The sequence below is a fragment of the Ylistrum balloti genome, unplaced genomic scaffold, assembly GCF_031769215.1.
Source record: "Ylistrum balloti isolate Yb309-2 unplaced genomic scaffold, AGI_CSIRO_Ybal_v1 Utg371186, whole genome shotgun sequence".
Classification (NCBI taxonomy): domain Eukaryota; kingdom Metazoa; phylum Mollusca; class Bivalvia; order Pectinida; family Pectinidae; genus Ylistrum; species Ylistrum balloti.
In genome coordinates, this window is record NW_026782646.1 from 433368 (window position 1) to 453293 (window position 19926).

At 35.6% G+C, this 19926-nt stretch overlaps 2 protein-coding genes across 2 annotated transcripts; one reads left to right on the top strand and one right to left on the bottom strand.

Moving 5' to 3' along the window:
- The first annotated feature begins 914 nt into the window (after window positions 1-914).
- On the top strand, window positions 915-3359 carry LOC132561285 (torsin-1B-like). Its single transcript, XM_060226013.1, has one exon. It carries the CDS (start codon window positions 915-917, stop codon window positions 2304-2306), a length of 1392 nt encoding a protein of 463 aa, XP_060081996.1. The 3' UTR covers window positions 2307-3359.
- Window positions 3360-10163: 6804 nt separating this feature from the next.
- LOC132561273 (uncharacterized) lies at window positions 10164-12517 on the bottom strand. Its single transcript, XM_060225999.1, has 5 exons — window positions 12486-12517; window positions 12042-12166; window positions 11720-11750; window positions 11420-11447; window positions 10164-10461 (listed from the first exon to the last, which is right to left on the bottom strand). The coding sequence occupies exons 1-5, from the start codon at window positions 12515-12517 to the stop codon at window positions 10213-10215; spliced, it is 465 nt and encodes a 154-aa protein (XP_060081982.1). The 3' UTR covers window positions 10164-10212.
- Window positions 12518-19926: the final 7409 nt, after the last annotated feature.

The following is a 19926-nucleotide window of genomic DNA, read 5'->3' on the forward strand; positions in this document are numbered from 1 at the left end:
GGTCAATGCCATCATTACAACTGTTAGAAAATCCTTGCCAACACTTGATTGGTGTTTTTCATGGAAAGATTTCCATAGAAATTTTACATTCATAGAAAGTCCTTGTCAATACTTGGGTGGTTTCATTTCTTGAGGGAATTTGTATCACTTGCAAATGCCTTGTTTATCTAAGAAAGTTTATGAAATAAGAAAAATATGGATTAATATTAACCACATTTGTAGACCATTTGTAAACTTTGACCCCTACTTGACCTTTTGATCTGAAGTTCTAAAATTAAGTGTATCTCTGGCACCATATCATGTATAATTCCAGACATATATTTGTTTAGGTGCATAAAGAGAAGTTGTGGGTCATATAATTTCAGGCTTCTGTTTGAAAACACTTGACTGGATTTATAATTTTGACCTAATGCATCAACATAAAAGTTTCTCCCGCGGTATATGCAGCTGTAGAAGGTGCAGGCAGGTCATATAGAAAGCTTAAAGCAGGAACATCAGTATAACGTCACATACCCAAATAAGGTAAATATCCCCCAGGGCGCCCGTAGTGGGGATATAACAGTGCGATCTCACGTACATATGTTCACTTTTTGTCACCACTCTAGCAACTTGATTTCTCAACTGATTTTAATTAAACTTCATATATTGGCCTGGTGTCATAATACCTTGAAAGAGGATGTGTTTCAGTGTGCCAGGGTCAACCTTAAGGTCACCGTTACTATTTATAGAAAATTGTAGAAGCAACACAACTTCATTATAAATGGTAGCATGGGGATTGGTTGTTTCCAACAAAAAAAGAAATGCATAGTAGAAGTAGAACTGTTCCATGGTGAAGTTTCCGATTGGAGACTAACTTGGAGATAAGGATGACTTGTATCTGATCCTATGTTTTCTTTACTTTAGTGTTTACAAGTATGGATGAAGAAGAGCCTATGGATATTTCTGGGGAATCTTTCTCTCTGGGAAGTCCAACAAGATTACAGAGAAATTCTGCCAGTAGGATCCTTCCACGTCGACAGTCCTTTCCCTTAAAACAGCATTCCAGATCCGAAGATCGTCAGTTCTCAACAAACAGGACTCCCAAACGTATATCATTGTCATCCTTGCAGTCAAAATCAAGGTTAGATGGCACAAAGGGATATTCCGTTAGTGCAGCTCAACATTTCCATCCCAGTTCTAGAGACCTGCCACCTTCATTGAGTGAACAAATCCGTACCCATTCAACGCCAATCAGGAGTTTGAGCGATCGGTATGAACGATCATCAAAAGTAACACATCGACATCACAAACACCAGTCCTCTTGTGTGGAGGAGGAAGACGAGGATCAGTATAGAAGTCGCAAAAGCCACCGCAGAAACATCGAAAGGAAACGTTCAGAACCATATATCAGTATCAAACAAAAGTTGTCGTTCATGGCATTTCTAGTTGTGTTGTTTATCATCATCAATATCGTTTACAGAGCAAGACCGGGGCAGTGTAAAGTAACAGTTGACATCCCAAAGCTAAAGGAACATCTAAAGAAGAATGTGTTTGGTCAGCACATAGCCTCAGGGTTAGTGATGTCACTGGCGAAGAACCTGTCAATACACTTCCGTAAGTCATTGAACAACTCCCAGACGGTTGTGTCATTTCATGGCTGGTCAGGTATAGGGAAAAACCACATGGCTAATATACTAAAACAAACGTTTAAACCAGTGAAGGTTAAAACTTTCCTGGTACCATTACACTTTCCTCATCAGTCTCAGGACCAGGATTACAAGGCACTGATCCCACTATGGATAAAAACCAATATATCCTTATGTAGCATGAGTGTGTTTATTTTCGATGAGATGGACAAAGCTACTGACGGTGTAATTCAGGGACTCCGTACGGCATTGACAGATATCAAGAATTCCAATATAACAACAAGGGTTTGGACTTTGTTCATTCTATTGAGTAATAGCAGAGGTTCTGATATCAACAACTATTTATTCTCACAGCTAGGGAACGGCCATGAAAGGGAAAATCTAACACATGAAGAGTTCATCCCTACCCTCACCAACAGTGCTGAAGGGAGCTGGTATACATCTCTCCTCGAAGACGGACTCATCACACACACAGTACCATTTCTGCCTCTCACTCGGGCACATGTAAAAAGCTGTATCATCCGGGACTTATACCTGAAAAATATGGTTCCCAACAAGGAAACAATAGATAATATTCTGAAGGAGCTTCCGTTTAACCAACCATGGAAGGACAGTGACCTTTACTCAACAACAGGCTGTAAAAGGGTATCTTCTAAAGTCGACCTACACATGGACGACTGACAACAGGCTGTTATTTGACCTACACATGGACGACTGACAGCAGACTGTTATTTGACCTACACATGGACGACTGATGACTGACAACAGACTGTTATTTGACCTACACATGGACGACTGACAACAGACTGTTATTTGACCTACACATGGACGACTGATGACTGACAACAGGCTGTTATTTGACCTACACATGGACGACTGATGACTGACAACAGACTGTTATTTGACCTACACATGGACGACTGACAACAGACTGTTATTTGACCTACACATGGACAACTGACAACAGGCTGTTATTTGACCTACACATGGACAACTGACAACAGGCTGTTATTTGACCTACACATGGACTGACAACAGGCTGTTATTTGACCTACACATGGACGACTGACAACAGACTGTTATTTGACCTACACATGGACGACTGACAACAGACTGTTATTTGACCTACACATGGACGACTGACAACAGGCTGTTATTTGACCTACACATGGACGACTGATGACTGACAACAGACTGTTATTTGACCTACACATGGACGACTGACAACAGACTGTTATTTGACCTACACATGGACGACTGACAACAGACTGTTATTTGACCTACACATGGACGACTGACAACAGGCTGTTATTTGACCTACACATGGACGACTGACAACAGACTGTTATTTGACCTACACATGGACGACTGACAACAGACTGTTATTTGACCTACACATGGACGACTGACAACAGACTGTTATTTGACCTACACATGGACGACTGACAACAGGCTGTTATTTGACCTACACATGGACGACTGATGACTGACAACAGGCTGTTATTTGACCTACACATGGACGACTGATGACTGACAACAGACTGTTATTTGACCTACACATGGACGACTGACAACAGGCTGTTATTTGACCTACACATGGACGACTGACAACAGACTGTTATTTGACCTACACATGGACGACTGACAACAGACCGTTATTTGACCTACACATTAACAACTGACAACAGACTGTTATTTGATTGACAGGTCTAGTGCTTTGACAAACTGAACAGTGTCCTGACATGATAGGCAAATTTTTACATTCAGTTCATTTTTTGAAATAAATATACATTTGTTTATCTTGGTGTACATTTTTGTGAGAATGGCATACTGTTGGAACAATATTAGTATACTTGAGACCAAACCAATCAGCTGAAAGCATGAGACAATAAGGAACCAAAGAACTGCCATTCCACCATGAAAATGAAATATTGTGTTAATATACATGTACCTTATTCTGTATATTTTTGTGTTTTGTTTTCTTACTTGCTGAACTGAATTGCAGTGATTGGTTTAAGTTGAAAAAAAACCATCTATTTATTTAAGAATATGTGTTAAACTTTACTACATAATTCATTGTTGCCGTATTCAAAAGCCCCCTCCCTTAGTGTAAAAATTTGTTATCATAGTTTGGAGATGGCTTATTTGTGGACCACCATGCTGGCTATTTTAAAATTGATGATTCTGCAAAAATGAAGAAGAATCCTTATTTATTGTCTAGGGCTAAGAAGTAGAATCCTTATTTATTGTCTGGGGCTAAGAAGTAGAATCCTTATTTATTGTCTAGGACTAAGAAGAAGAATCCTTATTTATTGTCTAGGGCTAAGAAGAAGAATCCTTATTTATTGTCTGGGGTTAGAAGAAGAATCCTTATTTATTGTCTGGGGCTAAGAAGTAGAATCCTTATTTATTGTCTGGGGCTAAGAAGTAGAATCCTTATTTATTGTCTGGGGTTAAGAAGTAGAATCCTTATTTATTGTCTGGGCTAAGAAGTAGAATCCTTATTTATTGTCTGGGGCTAAGAAGTAGAATCCTTATTTATTGTCTGGGGTCTAAGAAGTAGAATCCTTATTTATTGTCTGGGGTTAAGAAGTAGAATCCTTATTTATTGTCTGGGGCTAAGAAGAAGAATCCTTATTTATTGTCTAGGGCTAAGAAGTAGAATCCTTATTTATTGTCTGGGGCTAAGAAGAAGAATCCTTATTTATTGTCTGGGGCTAAGAAGTAGAATCCTTATTTATTGTCTGGGGCTAAGAAGTAGAATCCTTATTTATTGTCTGGGGCTAAGAAGAAGAATCCTTATTTATTGTCTGGGGCTAAGAAGAAGAATCCTTATTTATTGTCTGGGGCTAAGAAGTAGAATCCTTATTTATTGTCTGGGGTTAAGAAGTAGAATCCTTATTTATTGTCTGGGGTTAAGAAGAAGAATCCTTATTTATTGTCTAGGGTTAAGAAGTAGAATCCTTATTTATTGTCTGGGGTTAGAAGAAGAATCCTTATTTATTGTCTAGGGCTAAGAAGAAGAATCCTTATTTATTGTCTAGGACTAAGAAGAAGAATCCTTATTTATTGTCTAGGGCTAAGAAGAAGAATCCTTATTTATTGTCTAGGACTAAGAAGAAGAATCCTTATTTATTGTCTAGGACTAAGAAGAAGAATCCTTATTTATTGTCTAGGACTAAGAAGAAGAATCCTTATTTATTGTCTAGGGCTAAGAAGAAGAATCCTTATTTATTGTCTAGGGCTAAGAAGAAGAATCCTTATTTATTGTCTGGGGCTAAGAAGAATCCTTATTTAAGAATCCTTATTTATTGTCTAGGGCTAAGAAGTAGAATCCTTATTTATTGTCTAGGGCTAAGAAGTAGAATCCTTATTTATTGTCTGGGGCTAAGAAGTAGAATCCTTATTTATTGTCTGGGGTTAAGAAGTAGAATCCTTATTTATTGTCTAGGGCTAAGAAGTAGAATCCTTATTTATTGTCTAGGGCTAAGAAGTAGAATCCTTATTTATTGTCTAGGGGGAATCCTTATTTATTGTCTGGGGATTAGAAGTAGTATCCTTATTGATTGTCTAGGGCTAAGAAGTAGAATCCTTATTTATTGTCTAGGGCTAAGAAGTAGAATCCTCATTTATTGTCTAGGGCTAAGAAGTAGAATCCTTATTTATTGTCTGGGGTTAAGAAGTAGAATCCTTATTTATTGTCTAGGGCTAAGAAGTAGAATCCTTATTTATTGTCTAGGGCTAAGAAGTAGAATCCTTATTTATTGTCTAGGGCTAAGAAGTAGAATCCTCATTTATTGTCTAGGACTAAGAAGTAGAATCCTTATTTATTGTCTAGGACTAAGAAGTAGAATCCTTATTTATTGTCTAGGACTAAGAAGAAGAATCCTTATTTATTGTCTGGGGCTAAGAAGTAGAATCCTTATTTATTGTCTGGGGTTAGAAGAAGAATCCTTATTTATTGTCTGGGGTAAGAAGAAGAAGAAGAATCCTTATTTATTGTCTGGGGCTAAGAAGTAGAATCCTTATTTATTGTCTAGGACTAAGAAGAAGAATCCTTATTTATTGTCTGGGGCTAAGAAGAAGAATCCTTATTTATTGTCTGGGGCTAAGAAGAAGAATCCTTATTTATTGTCTCGGACTAAGAAGAAGAATCCTTATTTATTGTCTGGGGCTAAGAAGAAGAATCCTTATTTATTGTCTGGGGCTAAGAAGTAGAATCCTTATTTATTGTCTAGGGAAGTAGAATCCTTATTTAAGAAGAAGAATCCTTATTTATTGTCTAGGGCTAAGAAGAAGAATCCTTATTTATTGTCTGGGGGAAGAAGAATCCTTATTTAGAATCCTTATTTAGAAGAATCCTTATTTATTGTCTGGGGTTAGAAGAAGAATCCTTATTTATTGTCTGGGGCTAAGAAGAAGAATCCTTATTTATTGTCTGGGGCTAAGAAGAAGAATCCTTATTTATTGTCTGGGGCTAAGAAGAAGAATCCTTATTTATTGTCTGGGGCTAAGAAGTAGAATCCTTATTTATTGTCTAGGGCTAAGAAGTAGAATCCTTATTTATTGTCTAGGGCTAAGAAGAAGAATCCTTATTTATTGTCTAGGGCTAAGAAGAAGAATCCTTATTTATTGTCTAGGGCTAAGAAGAAGAATCCTTATTTATTGTCTGGGGTTAGAAGAAGAATCCTTATTTATTGTCTAGGGCTAAGAAGTAGAATCCTTATTTATTGTCTGGGGTTAAGAAGAAGAATCCTTATTTATTGTCTAGGGCTAAGAAGAAGAATCCTTATTTATTGTCTAGGGCTAAGAAGAAGAATCCTTATTTATTGTCTAGGACTAAGAAGAAGAATCCTTATTTATTGTCTAGGACTAAGAAGAAGAATCCTTATTTATTGTCTGGGGTTAGAAGAAGAATCCTTATTTATTGTCTGGGGTTAGAAGAAGAATCCTTATTTATTGTCTGGGGTTAGAAGAAGAATCCTTATTTATTGTCTGGGGCTAAGAAGTAGAATCCTTATTTATTGTCTGGGGCTAAGAAGAAGAATCCTTATTTATTGTCTGGGGCTAAGAAGTAGAATCCTTATTTATTGTCTAGGGCTAAGAAGTAGAATCCTTATTTATTGTCTGGGGTTAAGAAGAAGAATCCTTATTTATTGTCTGGGGCTAAGAAGTAGAATCCTTATTTATTGTCTAGGGCTAAGAAGAAGAATCCTTATTTATTGTCTAGGGCTAAGAAGAAGAATCCTTATTTATTGTCTAGGACTAAGAAGAAGAATCCTTATTTATTGTCTCGGACTAAGAAGAAGAATCCTTATTTATTGTCTGGGGCTAAGAAGAAGAATCCTTATTTATTGTCTGGGGCTAAGAAGTAGAATCCTTATTTATTGTCTAGGACTAAGAAGAAGAATCCTTATTTATTGTCTAGGACTAAGAAGTAGAATCCTTATTTATTGTCTAGGACTAAGAAGAAGAATCCTTATTTATTGTCTAGGGCTAAGAAGAAGAATCCTTATTTATTGTCTGGGGCTAAGAAGTAGAATCCTTATTTATTGTCTGGGGCTAAGAAGAAGAATCCTTATTTATTATCCGCGGTTAATTATTAGATCAGTAAGTATGATGATTTGATTCTCAATGAGTTCAGTAACAACATAATGTCTGTATCATTGAGTGGAAGGTTATATAATGTACTGTAGTTTTCTTGTATCTGACTTGGAATAGTGATGACAATGAAATCCAACGTCATGTTTATTTTGGTATGTAGAATATACGATCAATGAAGTAATAACGACAGTATGGACAAGTGAACTATCAAATTTTCGAGGCAACCTGCCCCTTTATCAAGACACAAATATTACATAGATTACATCACATACATAGAACATAAAACAAATACAAAGTTATATATATAGATAAGTACTGGTATTTATATCCATGTATATACATTTACAAATTCTGTGCTAACATAGCTCAGACAAAAGCCTAAATGAGCGGGCTTCTGGTCTGTGGAGACTAGCCTCTCTCCTGATGTCGAAGTCTTCTTTCCTTCTCCTGTTCTTATGAGCCAAGAGAAGTTTATTTATACTCAACGTTTGACACATAAGAACTGACAACCTATGTAATGATCTGGTTACAAGATGACATAAGTATTTGGTTTTGATAGATCTTACATGACCAATGTATATGTACTGTGACAGTTGACCAGACATGCCTCAAGGCATATGTCAGTTATGTAAAGGATCACAGGAATCTGGTATTTCAAATCGCTTAAAGGTTTTAACTCAAATAAAATATATATATAATTATAGTTCAGTAGCTAAGTGTGGAAGCATTCTTCTTCCATTAGTAATGTGTAATATAGAATGTAATATGAATACCCAGCCCTAACTTATACCTAGGACACTACAGTTCATTTGGTGGACCTTTCAGAGACATGGTTCAATGCCCACCTGGAGCGGTTTGTGTTTCTAAGGTAAAGATTTGAGATACCAGGGTATGTGGTCTTGTTTGATGACAACCTGGAGTGGTTTGTGTTTCTAAGGTAAAGATTTGAGATACCAGGGTATGTGGTCTTGTTTGATGACAACCTGGAGTGGTTTGTGTTTCTAAGGTAAAGATTTGAGATACCAGGGAATGTGGTCTTGTTTGATGACAACCTGGAGTGGTTTGTGTTTCTAAGGTAAAGATTTGAGATACCAGGGTATGTGGTCTTGTTTGATAACAACCTGGAGTGGTTTGTGTTTCTAAGGTAAAGATTTGAGATACCAGGGTATGTGGTCTTGTTTGATGACAACCTGGGGTGGTTTGTTTCTCAAGTAAAGATTTGAGATACTTGTTTGATGACAACCTGGGGTGGTTTGTTTCTCAAGTAAAGATTTGAGATACCAGGGTATGTGGTCTTGTTTGATGACAACCTGGAGTGGTTTGTGTTTCTAAGGTAAAGATTTGAGATACCAGGGTATGTGGTCTTGTTTGATGACAACCTGGAGTGGTATGTGTTTCTAAGGTAAAGATTTGAGATACCAGGGTATGTGGTCTTGTTTGATGACAACCTGGGATGGTTTGTTTCTAAGGTAAAGATTTGAGATACCAGGGTATGTGGTCTTGTTTGATGACAACCTGGAGTGGTTTGTGTTTCTAAGGTAAAGATTTGAGATACCAGGGTATGTGGTCTTGTTTGATGACAACCTGGGGTGGTTTGTTTCTAAGGTAAAGATTTGAGATACCAGGGTATGTGGTCTTGTTTGATGACAACCTGGAGTGGTTTGTGTTTCTAAGGTAAAGATTTGAGATACCAGGGTATGTGGTCTTGTTTGATGACAACCTGGAGTGGTTTGTGTTTCTAAGGTAAAGATTTGAGATACCAGGGTATATGGTCTTGTTTGATGACCACCTGGAGTGGTTTGTGTTTCTCAGATTTTGAAGTCTGATGCCAACCCAAATGAATACATGTACTTGCATTTTTCTTTTTAGTTTACATGTTGCAGTTTTTGGAATACATGGTGAGGCGATGTGGCGTTACAAGGAAATGGTACATATTTAGGTCAAGATCATACACAAAACATTTAGGTCACTGGGACTAAAAGGACAAGGAAATGGTACATATTTAGGTTGAGATCATTCACAAAACATTTAGGTCACTGGGATTGAAAGGACAAGTAAATGGTACATATTTAGGTCAAGGTCATACACATTTAGGTCACTGGGACTGAAAGGACAAGGAAATGGCACATATTTAGGTCGAGATACACAAAACATTTAGGTCACTGGGACTGAAAGGACAAGTAAATGGTACATATTTAGGTCAAGGTCATACACAAAACATTTAGGTCACTGGGACTGAAAGGAAAAGGAAATAGTACATATTTAGCTCAAGGTCATACACATTCAGGTCACTCTGCGTAAAATAATTGATGTATAAACTCTTTTGTGAAGTTGTATGATTATTCTCAGTACTAGATGGGATGACTTTTTATTTTCATATTTCAGGGTTTTGAAAAAAATAAACACTTCAACAATATACTTTTTGATTGTTTACTTGACTGAAATAGAAAATGGTTTAGCTAAATCATAACTGATCCGATATTACTAGGTGTCAATCTACATGGTTCTGAACCACCAGTTAGTTTACATCTATTAGTGTAAATGTGGACATTTACAAACAGGGTAAATTTTAAAGTAATTTCCCTCACACATGTAAGTCTGTAACATAATACATATCTATGATAACATACATTAGATACATGAAGGTACACTAACCATGAACAATAACCACCAATGTGTACAGTTTGCCTATTGTAACCACTAAATCAACCCCTGACCATGTTTACAGTGTTGGTCCAAACCATCAGCAAGTCCAACATTTTTGACAGATTCAATCTGAATTTGAAATTTTTGTTTATTAAATTTTAATATCCTAACAATAGTCTTTTCACTGATGATGTTTTTTCATATTTCAGTACATTTTTGTTGATGAAACAAAATCCAAGAAATGATTGCAAATCATACTGAGAAAGTGTTTTTCAGGAACTTCTAAACAAAACATCACTAGCCGGAATAGTTTATAAACTAGAGACTAACAGAAAGTCTACTTCACACTAGCTCGTGCATTATGATCATAGTTGTACCGGAAATGAGTGTACTGGTTCAGTAGTTCATGGTCCATCGAGTTTCCTGGTTCCGGTCGAGCAAGCAAGGAGAAGAGGGCATTGACGATTTGCTCCATTGATGTTGCTGCAGGAGACCAGTTATCATCAGTTAAGAATCCAAGACACACTTGGCCAAATGTCTGATGTACATTCAGGTGATAAGGGATGCTGTCTGTGTCAAAGCTAATCTATAACAATTACAAAAACAAGAGTTTCAGTGAAACTGATGAATGTTTCCCAAAAACAACTTCATTGGACATAAAATTTTAACACATTAAAGGCAATTATTCTGCAATTAACGTGTTGCAGGCCCAGAATTCGCTACACTGCATCTTGTTTTTGTATGACTAATGTATACGTCATGTTTCAATATCCTAGTTTAAATATAGGCAGAGTAATGCCCTAGACAAAGTTATACAAAGGGCAATAACTCTGTAATAAGGGGGTAGAGGGCTTTAAATTTGGTACACTGCACATCCCCTTTGAATGACAATGTACACACCAAGTTTCATGGTCATTGCTTAATTGTGGGCAAAGTTATGCTCCGGACACGAAAAGACGGATGAAAAGACAGACGGACAGGCAGACAAGGTGGCAGCTATGATCTCCCAAAAAAAATTTGGGGAGCCTAACAAAGGTCATTATGGTGATGAAATGTACATAAAAACATGCTGATAATGATGACATCGTATTGATTAGCTCTTATCTCTTTAATCCAGATTACAAAAAATGACATCTTTTAACACTTTGCTAGTTCTAGGTTGTGACTAAGGGTAGATACATCAAAACATGTAGCTTTGGGGTATTGGTCAGTCTAATTTTAGACATACAAACTCTCTTTGGAAATTTTGATGATTAACCAAACATTGTACATTGTATGAAGACTCTCCCCGGAGATCAAAGTTCTTTATTGCTGACCGCTGTCCCACTCTAAGCAATTCAGAGCATTCCACTTGAGTTTCCAGCTCACCTAGTCAAATAGGATCTATAGTATATGATGGGGTGGTGTCTCGGTAAGGAGGAACACATTTGATACAGAGGGCCTGGCTTTTCATGGGGAATAGAGATGGAACTCTGTAGGGGATTTTAGAAGTAAATCTGTGTTTGCCTGCCTTCATCTACTGCTTTCTGACAAAAACAACTTACCGTGGGTGGTTTCAGTGGATACTCCTCCCTGACAAAAAGTTAAGGGTTATGTCGCATATTTCAAAGCTGCAATGCTTTGCTGTATTTATCTTATGATGGCTGTAACTTTATAATATGTTTTTGATATAAAAAAAATATCTAAAGTAGACTGGTATCATTTTTTATCGCTTGACATTTTACAAGCAGCCATTCAATGATGCTGACTTAAAATCAAGAGAAAAGATAGGTAACAGGTACAAACGTTTAACTACTACATCACGGTCAGTCAGTCAAGGTATCACTATATAGTGTAAAGGATACGGAATATAAATCTGGGCTGTGAAGGTCCCTCCTGGTGAAAGTAAAACACAGTTTTAACTATTTAGAAAAGTAGCATGAGACATAATTGAATATGACATAAGGCCTTAAAACTGGGGTCAGTAGTCAACAAACACTGGTTTCATTGCATATACACATATATAGCACCATTACATCAGGGCAACAACATCTATTTATATTTCATTGTGAACAGAGAAAAGTTTATTCCTCTCCTGTATGTGGTAGTTATAGATTTCCTTATCTGTACATGTATTCCAGATCCTCAGGGTATCAGTAACTGTCCTTCGTCTTATGATTTTCTTACCGGAGTATGGGGAGTCCTCGGGTCCTGGAATGACTGCCCGCCATAAGTGTAGGTTATCGTCCACTAGACTCAGGGTTATACCACGGGGCTGACTCTCTTGGAGTGAGACAAATTCCTTTTGTAATCTGTATAGAGAATTATACACAAACGTATGTCGTATAGGACACTGTTTTAGTATTCACCTTCAATATTTCGAATTAGTGATATCGTCAATGAGAATTAATTTATATCATGAAATATTTATTGAAACTACTAAAATTGATACTGAAGTGGCACCGCATAGTGTAAGACATCTTTATTTTCACTTTTATTTGTAAAAAATGTGTCATCTTTCTCACTAATTGAAATTTGTCCTAATATTCCGAACATAAAAAATATGAAAATCAACTTTAAATGTGAATTATTCACTGGAGAGATCAGCAAAATAATGGTTATATACAGTACCTTTTTGTGTATTGCTTCTGCAGACTCACCATGTCTGGTTTGGGTATTCTACTTTCAGTTTCGACAGACCTGCTTACAAGTTCGGGTATTCTACTTTCAGTTTCGACAGACCTACATACAAGTTCAGGTTTCTACTTTCAGTTTCGGCAGACTTGTACGCGGGTTTGGTTATATTCTACTCTCTGTTTCGACAGAACTACATGCAAGTTCAGGGTTCTACTTTCTGTTTCGACAGATTTGTACGGGGCTTTCGTAATATTCCACTTTCTGTTTCGACAGAACTACATGCAAGTTCAGGGTTCTACTTTCTGTTTCGACAGATTTGTACGAGGCTTTGGTAATATTCTACTTTCTGTTTAAGCAGAAAAAAAAACATGAAAATATCAACATGGCAACTTTATCATAATTCAAACTCAAATTCCATAAAGTAGGACAAAATATTAGCAAAAGAGATATTTACACGAAAACCTCTGAAAAAGTACAAGGAAAATAAGACCAGCTGTTCAGGAAGAGCAAGCGTTTTCTGCTTCATCGACGACACTCATCATGTAAACCTTGGTCAATACAAGTAAGTAATGTCACGTTCTCAAATGAGAACAAAGCATACAAGGGAATCAACAGGCAAACTAACGAGCATTAAATACGTCTAGCTTCATGTCGCACAAAGAAATAGAATATTTCTCAATGAAATCACTATGGCGACGATAAAACTTCCCCATCATTTTCATCAACCAGCATTGTGTTACGAGTTTGTCAGTCAGTTATCTATTCTTGCACGAAAATCGTGATAATGGGAACAGGCCCTTGAATATCGAATTAACTGTGACATGTAAATACCATCGGTTGGAGACTAAGTCTGTGAAAAGCTGCTTAATGAAACTAAAAGAAACTGTTTTGTTTCAGCTAGACATCATATGTTTAAAAATTAAAAAAATTGAAAAAGTTCAGGTTCAAAAATCGACATATATAAAACACGGCGCTGGTGGATAACCGTGGAAAAGTGTAGATAATGATATTTATGATTGCCTAGTTTACAAACTTTGCACTTCAAGTAAAAATTTCATCGCTCATTACAAATTCTAACTTGTGAAAAAAAGCTACAATGTGTGAAGATGAATCTACTAAAGATTCCAGACACCATGACATCAACTTTCCTTGTTTTATTAAATATCAACTAAATTGTGTCATATTACGGTAAAAGATCAGTCAATCTGATACCGACATCACATTATTTGGTCGTAAAAACATAAGAAATACAAATTTAAAGAAGATAAAAGACCATTCAGCGATAGACAGTGGCCATTTAAAGCTGAAGAAACGAATAGAAGTAAGTTATATTACGAAATATTACGATAATTCGACACTTGTTGTATGTAAATTGAAAAACAAAATGTCTATTACTACTGTCGTGTAGGTGGTCCGGAGGGAACATTTAAGGATGACAGCTTGGAATCACGCTGTCTTGTGTACGTAGTACTAGAGACATATATATAAATAGTTGTACAGTCATTCTGACCAGTCTCGGTAGTTCAGTAACGAAAATGTTGCACATCGTCATCTTTGCGAAAGGTACAAATGAGCTTCGAAATGATTTTAAAAAATCGATCCTATGTTGATTTCGATCGAAGCGAAGAATTTGAAGCGGATATAATACAAGAGATGTCTACTAGTATCATCGGTCCTTTATAACGTAAACAACACAAGCAGTCCTCTATAGCATCACTCTGCCATAGTGGACTGGATTTTAGCTTGTGATTATTACATTCCAGATACATATGCCTATGGTAACACTTGCTATAATGACAGTTGTATTAAAATGACGTTAAACACTCGAGCACATTTTGCAACCTATTCATTCAGTAAATATCGAAATGCTGGTTCAACATGGGAACATTTCAAAGGAAATCTAGAATAATGACAGACTTGTTTGTGTCCCCTCCGTTGATACCTGAGTTCATCTCAGAACAAGTAACCGTATGAATATACTATATGTGTTAAACGAATACTACATCACCCATATGACGAATACGTATTCAGCCTTAAATCCCAGTAGAAATCTTCACACGAAAAAGTCGTCACTTTGTTGTCCGTTTTCCGATGAAGCTCGGCTTCGAACGAACCACAATTTCCTTTTCAGTTTTTGTACTTTTCTACATTTATGTGCTGATGTCGATCAAATTCTACTTAAAGTTTGTGTAACAATTCGGACAAAGTTACCCAAAATACTAGGTACATGTAAAGATAGTCAGCACATTTGCTTATGTACCGCCATCTTGAATGTCCCCTCCGGACCACGTACACCACAGTAATTACCTATTGCAGTAGTCGAGATTATTTATGTATCAAAACTCTGGAGATTACCTGTCAATACTGATAAAGGTTTTCACTAAATGTCCCCTCGGGATCACGTACACCAGTCAATACTGATATTTTTTCATTAAATTTGAAATTGATTTATAAAAAAAATATTTTTCCTGAACAGAGATGGACGATGTTATTTTTAAATCAGCAGTAGACAGTGGCGGATAGTAGTTCGACTGATTACTATATAGAAGTGAAATGTGAGATTCCAAACAGATTATAATGTGCTGTTTATACGGTAACTAAATTGCAACGTTTACAACTTTGCTATATTTAATTCATAAAACAATGTTAACATGGTGTGACGCAGAGTGGTATTATACACGCGGAGATCAAGCCCTGTCGACATACTCTGATCTGTCATGTTTGTAGACAAGAAATGATTCAGTTATGACAAACATCAAGGACACCTCATACGCACGGCAAATGACATTACAGCCGAATTTCTCTGGTAACGCATACAGAACAGATGACGATGCCAGGTCGCTTGGTTCATCACAGAAAGCGCTAATGATCTCTATTATTAGATTATACGTGCCGACATGAATTTTATATTCACCTTGAACTTGAAAGCTTTTCAATAATTATTCATTTATTTAGATTTTATGGATAAAACTTACAAATATTGAAATTATGTACAGATATTTATTGATTCTTAACGGAAATTAAACACGTGTATTTCGTATCCCTTAGTCTTCTAACCTCTGTCGTCCTGTCCATCCTACTCCTAAGTGTCACGGAGGTAAACGAGATCCCTTGTGGATGTTTTGTGCCATCACTATGGTGGGTGGTATCGCCAAGGACGTATATTACATTATCATATTGTATATTGTATTATGCTCCCTGGTATCACATATTATGTAGTAAATAGAATGCCCCTCGGCCTTCTTTCATTTTAAGATTAATTACTGATAATTAGTGATTAATAATTAATGAGATAGATAATAAGTTAACATTGAAAAACACAGAGCAGAGGCGTAGCTAGCCCAGCAGAAATGTGTAAGCCCAGGCGAGGGGTCTGGGGCCGTCTAGGCCCCAACGGGTCGAGGGCAGGGGCCTGGTGGGGGATCAGGGTGGCGAAGCCCCCCGACGGAAAATGAATTTCATGATTTCAAAGATGTTTTGAATCGTTTTCTGAGACAGTTTTTTTATTTCTTTAACAACAAATTTCAACCCCTGACTAAATAAAAAACTTGTCGATCGACGTCTGTAATCCAGAAGCCCTCTTCATTTTGAAAATTTGCACTTTAACACCATTATAATCGGAAACGTTGAAATGATAGTAAATGCACTAGGCCCAATTATTCAACAATTTTCTATTTATAAATAAATATCTAATTTTTTTATTCATCAAAAATATTAGATATCCATTTTCAACCTTAGTTTTGTAATTTTGTCTGACATACTCTATGCGCGGATTTTTTTATTTGTAAGCCCGGATTTTTTCTTTCTATGGAAGCTCCGCCCATGCAGAGTGTAATATTCAAATCGTGATGTCATCATATCCTCTTTTATCCTGCAACTGGCGCCACCATTGTCGGAATACACCTGCCTCATATGTATTTTCTGTATTGTAAATCGACAAAGTCACTTTGTAATTAACTTAGATATTTTATTTTAAAATATATTGATAACTGTTTAAATAAGCGATCGTATTTGCTGTAACAAAAAAGTTTATTCGTGAAAATTCATAAAATTGGTTTTTAATCCATTAAAATGTGGAATTATATTCAAATAGCCAAAGATTGAATGGGCCTAACAAACAATTAAAGTTTCGACAGCCTGAATTTTCAATTAATGTTGCATTATAGTAGAATGCATGGTCATTTTCTTGAACTATAAGCCTCATTTCGGTTCTGTGAATTGTTCACAGCAGACTCTGCACACATATAGTAAATAACAAACATTGGTGGGTGGTTACCTCCCTTATACCGCCATTTACGGAAACGCTTTCGCTCTGACCGCAGTAATTGTGCTGCCGGAGATTACGACTTTGTCGTAGTCGTGGTCAAGACAAACGTGAAAGCAGACAGAGATCTTCAGAACCCTTCCGAATAATATTTACAGCGTGCAGGTCTAATTCTATAACTGTTTCTTACAGTATTAGTAAATCTAACTAACTAGTAATTAATTTTCTATTTTAAGTCCCCCAAGTGGTAACCTGCATGTCATGTTTTAATTCATTCGAATAGTGACAAGGTTCAGAAAATACTCATGTATTTCATGCTGTTTTTAAATCATCAGATATTTTTTTTTTTATGAAAATTACAAATAAATATTGAACTATTTGGCGATTGTACCTCCCCATCTAGATCACTTTGGAGTATCTCCAGTCGCCTCCTTGGTTTAAAATTTAGGCTCTTAGCATCACTGACGAGCCATAGAAGGATGAAACAGCTGTATGATGCAGTTTAATTCAATGCTTGGTTCTACTTATCTAACTCAAGCTTTAGTAAGGGCGGTCGTCACTGGTGTGTCTTTTGTATTTTTTAAAAAGTATAATAGCGTGTGTGACATTTAATATTCAGGGAGGGCAGCTTAAGTGTTGTTTCGGTATAAACAACATCATGTACAAACAAATCAATTCCAACGTACACGTTTTACTTTAATAGACAAAAAATGACAGTTTCATTTTCATCACAGTATCTGTTAGACTGAAAACAAATCTATTTCAGTCGCATAAAGAAGCATTGTGTCCGAAACTACAACGTTAAACATCAATGTTTGTGGTAACAGTAAGCATTTTCGTAAATAGTGACATTCTGAACATGACATCTACAAAACAACCTCTTGTTTTTACAAGACATTCAATGTCTGTAGTTGTCAGTTCGTTCGTGCTATTTTAGAAGAAATATTGTTACGGCAAGCATGTTAAAAATACTCGGAAACTCGTTGGTGTTGTAGAAGATCGTTGGTTATGTATGGCATTTACAGCATGTCTATTCTGTAAATATACCCACGTAATGTATTTTGTAAGTCTTTATCAAATGTCTACTGTTTTATTCTGTAAATATACCCACGTCATATATTTTGTAAGTCTTTATCAAATGTCTACTGTTTTATTCTGTAAACATACCCACGTAATGTATTTTGTAAGTCTTTATCAAATGTCTACAAGTGTTTTATTCTGTAAATATACCCACGTAATGTATTTTGTAAGTCTTTATCAAATGTCTACAAGTGTTTTATTCTGTAAACATACCCACGTAATGTATTTTGTAAGTCTTTATCAAATGTCTACTGTTTTATTCTGTAAAAGTCTTTATCAAATGTCTACAAGTGTTTTATTCTGTAAATATACCCATATGTATTTTGTAAGTCTTTATCAAATGTCTACTGTTTTATTCTGTAAACATACCCACGTCATATATTTTGTAAGTCTTTATCAAATGTCTACAAGTGTTTTATTCTGTAAACATACCCACGTAATGTATTTTGTAAGTCTTTTTCAAATGTCTACAAGTGTTTTATTCTGTAAACATACCCACGTAATGTATTTTGTAAGTCTTTATCAAATGTCTACTGTTTTATTCTGTAACTATACCCACGTCATATATTTTGTAAGTCTTTTTCAAATGTCTACAAGTGTTTTATTCTGTAAACATACCCACGTAATGTATTTTGTAAGTCTTTATCAAATGTCTACTGTTTTATTCTGTAAATATACCCACGTCATATATTTTGTAAGTCTTTTTCAAATGTCTACAAGTGTTTTATTCTGTAAATATACCCACGTAATGTATTTTGTAAGTCTTTATCAAATGTCTACTGTTTTATTCTGTAAACATACCCACGTCATATATTTTGTAAGTCTTTATCAAATGTCTACAAGTGTTTTATTCTGTAAACATACCCACGTAATGTATTTTGTAAGTCTTTTTCAAATGTCTACAAGTGTTTTATTCTGTAAACATACCCACGTAATGTATTTTGTAAGTCTTTATCAAATGTCTACTGTTTTATGTAACTATACCCACGTCATATATTTTGTAAGTCTTTATCAAATGTCTACAAGTGTTTTATTCTGTAAACATACCCACGTAATGTATTTTGTAAGTCTTTATCAAATGTCTACTGTTTTATTCTGTAAATATACCCACGTCATATATTTTGTAAGTCTTTTTCAAATGTCTACAAGTGTTTTATTCTGTAAATATACCCACGTAATGTATTTTGTAAGTCTTTATCAAATGTCTACTGTTTTATTCTGTAAATATACCCACGTCATATATTTTGTAAGTCTTTATCAAATGTCTACAAGTGTTTTATTCTGTAAATATACCCACGTAATGTATTTTGTAAGTCTTTTTCAAATGTCTACAAGTGTTTTATTCTGTAAACATACCCACGTAATGTATTTTGTAAGTCTTTATCAAATGTCTACTGTTTTATTCTGTAAATATACCCACGTCATATATTTTGTAAGTCTTTTTCAAATGTCTACAAGTGTTTTATTCTGTAAATATACCCACGTAATGTATTTTGTAAGTCTTTATCAAATGTCTACTGTTTTATTCTGTAAATATACCCACGTCATATATTTTGTAAGTCTTTATCAAATGTCTACAAGTGTTTTATTCTGTAAACATACCCACGTAATGTATTTTGTAAGTCTTTTTCAAATGTCTACAAGTGTTTTATTCTGTAAATATACCCACGTCATATATTTTGTTAGTCTTTATCAAATGTCTACTGTTTTATTCTGTAAGTATACCCACGTCATATATTTTGTTGATTACGTCAGGATTGGATTTAGACGTCATAGAAAGAGGCCACAGATTCGAAAGAACTTCAAGAGTGGTGTAGAAAAAAAAGGTTTTATTAAATATTTCCCAAAATAAATAATCGTTTGAAAAAAGAAGTATTTATTTCGTTTTCATTTTATATTTGATTTAAGCAACTCGTCACTTATTTTCCAGTTTAGCCAATCCTCGAGGACCGCTAAGATTCGTAAGAAATTCTTAATCTCGTTTCCGTCACAATTATTAGTTAGTATTATATATATATATATATATCACGGACGTTTCAATTTTAGGTGATTAGCATCCAGTGTTTTCAAGTATACATCGGCTAAAGAGTA

Excerpts from the sequence above, each read along its gene's own strand:
- LOC132561285 (XM_060226013.1), top strand. The coding sequence starts at position 915 with ATGGATGAAGAAGAGCCTATGGATATTTCTGGGGAATCTTTCTCTCTG.
- LOC132561273 (XM_060225999.1), bottom strand. The coding sequence starts at position 12,517 with ATGGTGAGTCTGCAGAAGCAATACACAAAAAG. Across the intron at positions 12,167-12,485 it reads CAGAAGCAATACACAAAAAG|ATTACAAAAGGAATTTGTCT; the intron begins GTACTGTATATA and ends TTCTCTATACAG. Across the intron at positions 11,751-12,041 it reads CGAGGACTCCCCATACTCCG|GAGGGACCTTCACAGCCCAG; the intron begins GTAAGAAAATCA and ends TACTTTCACCAG.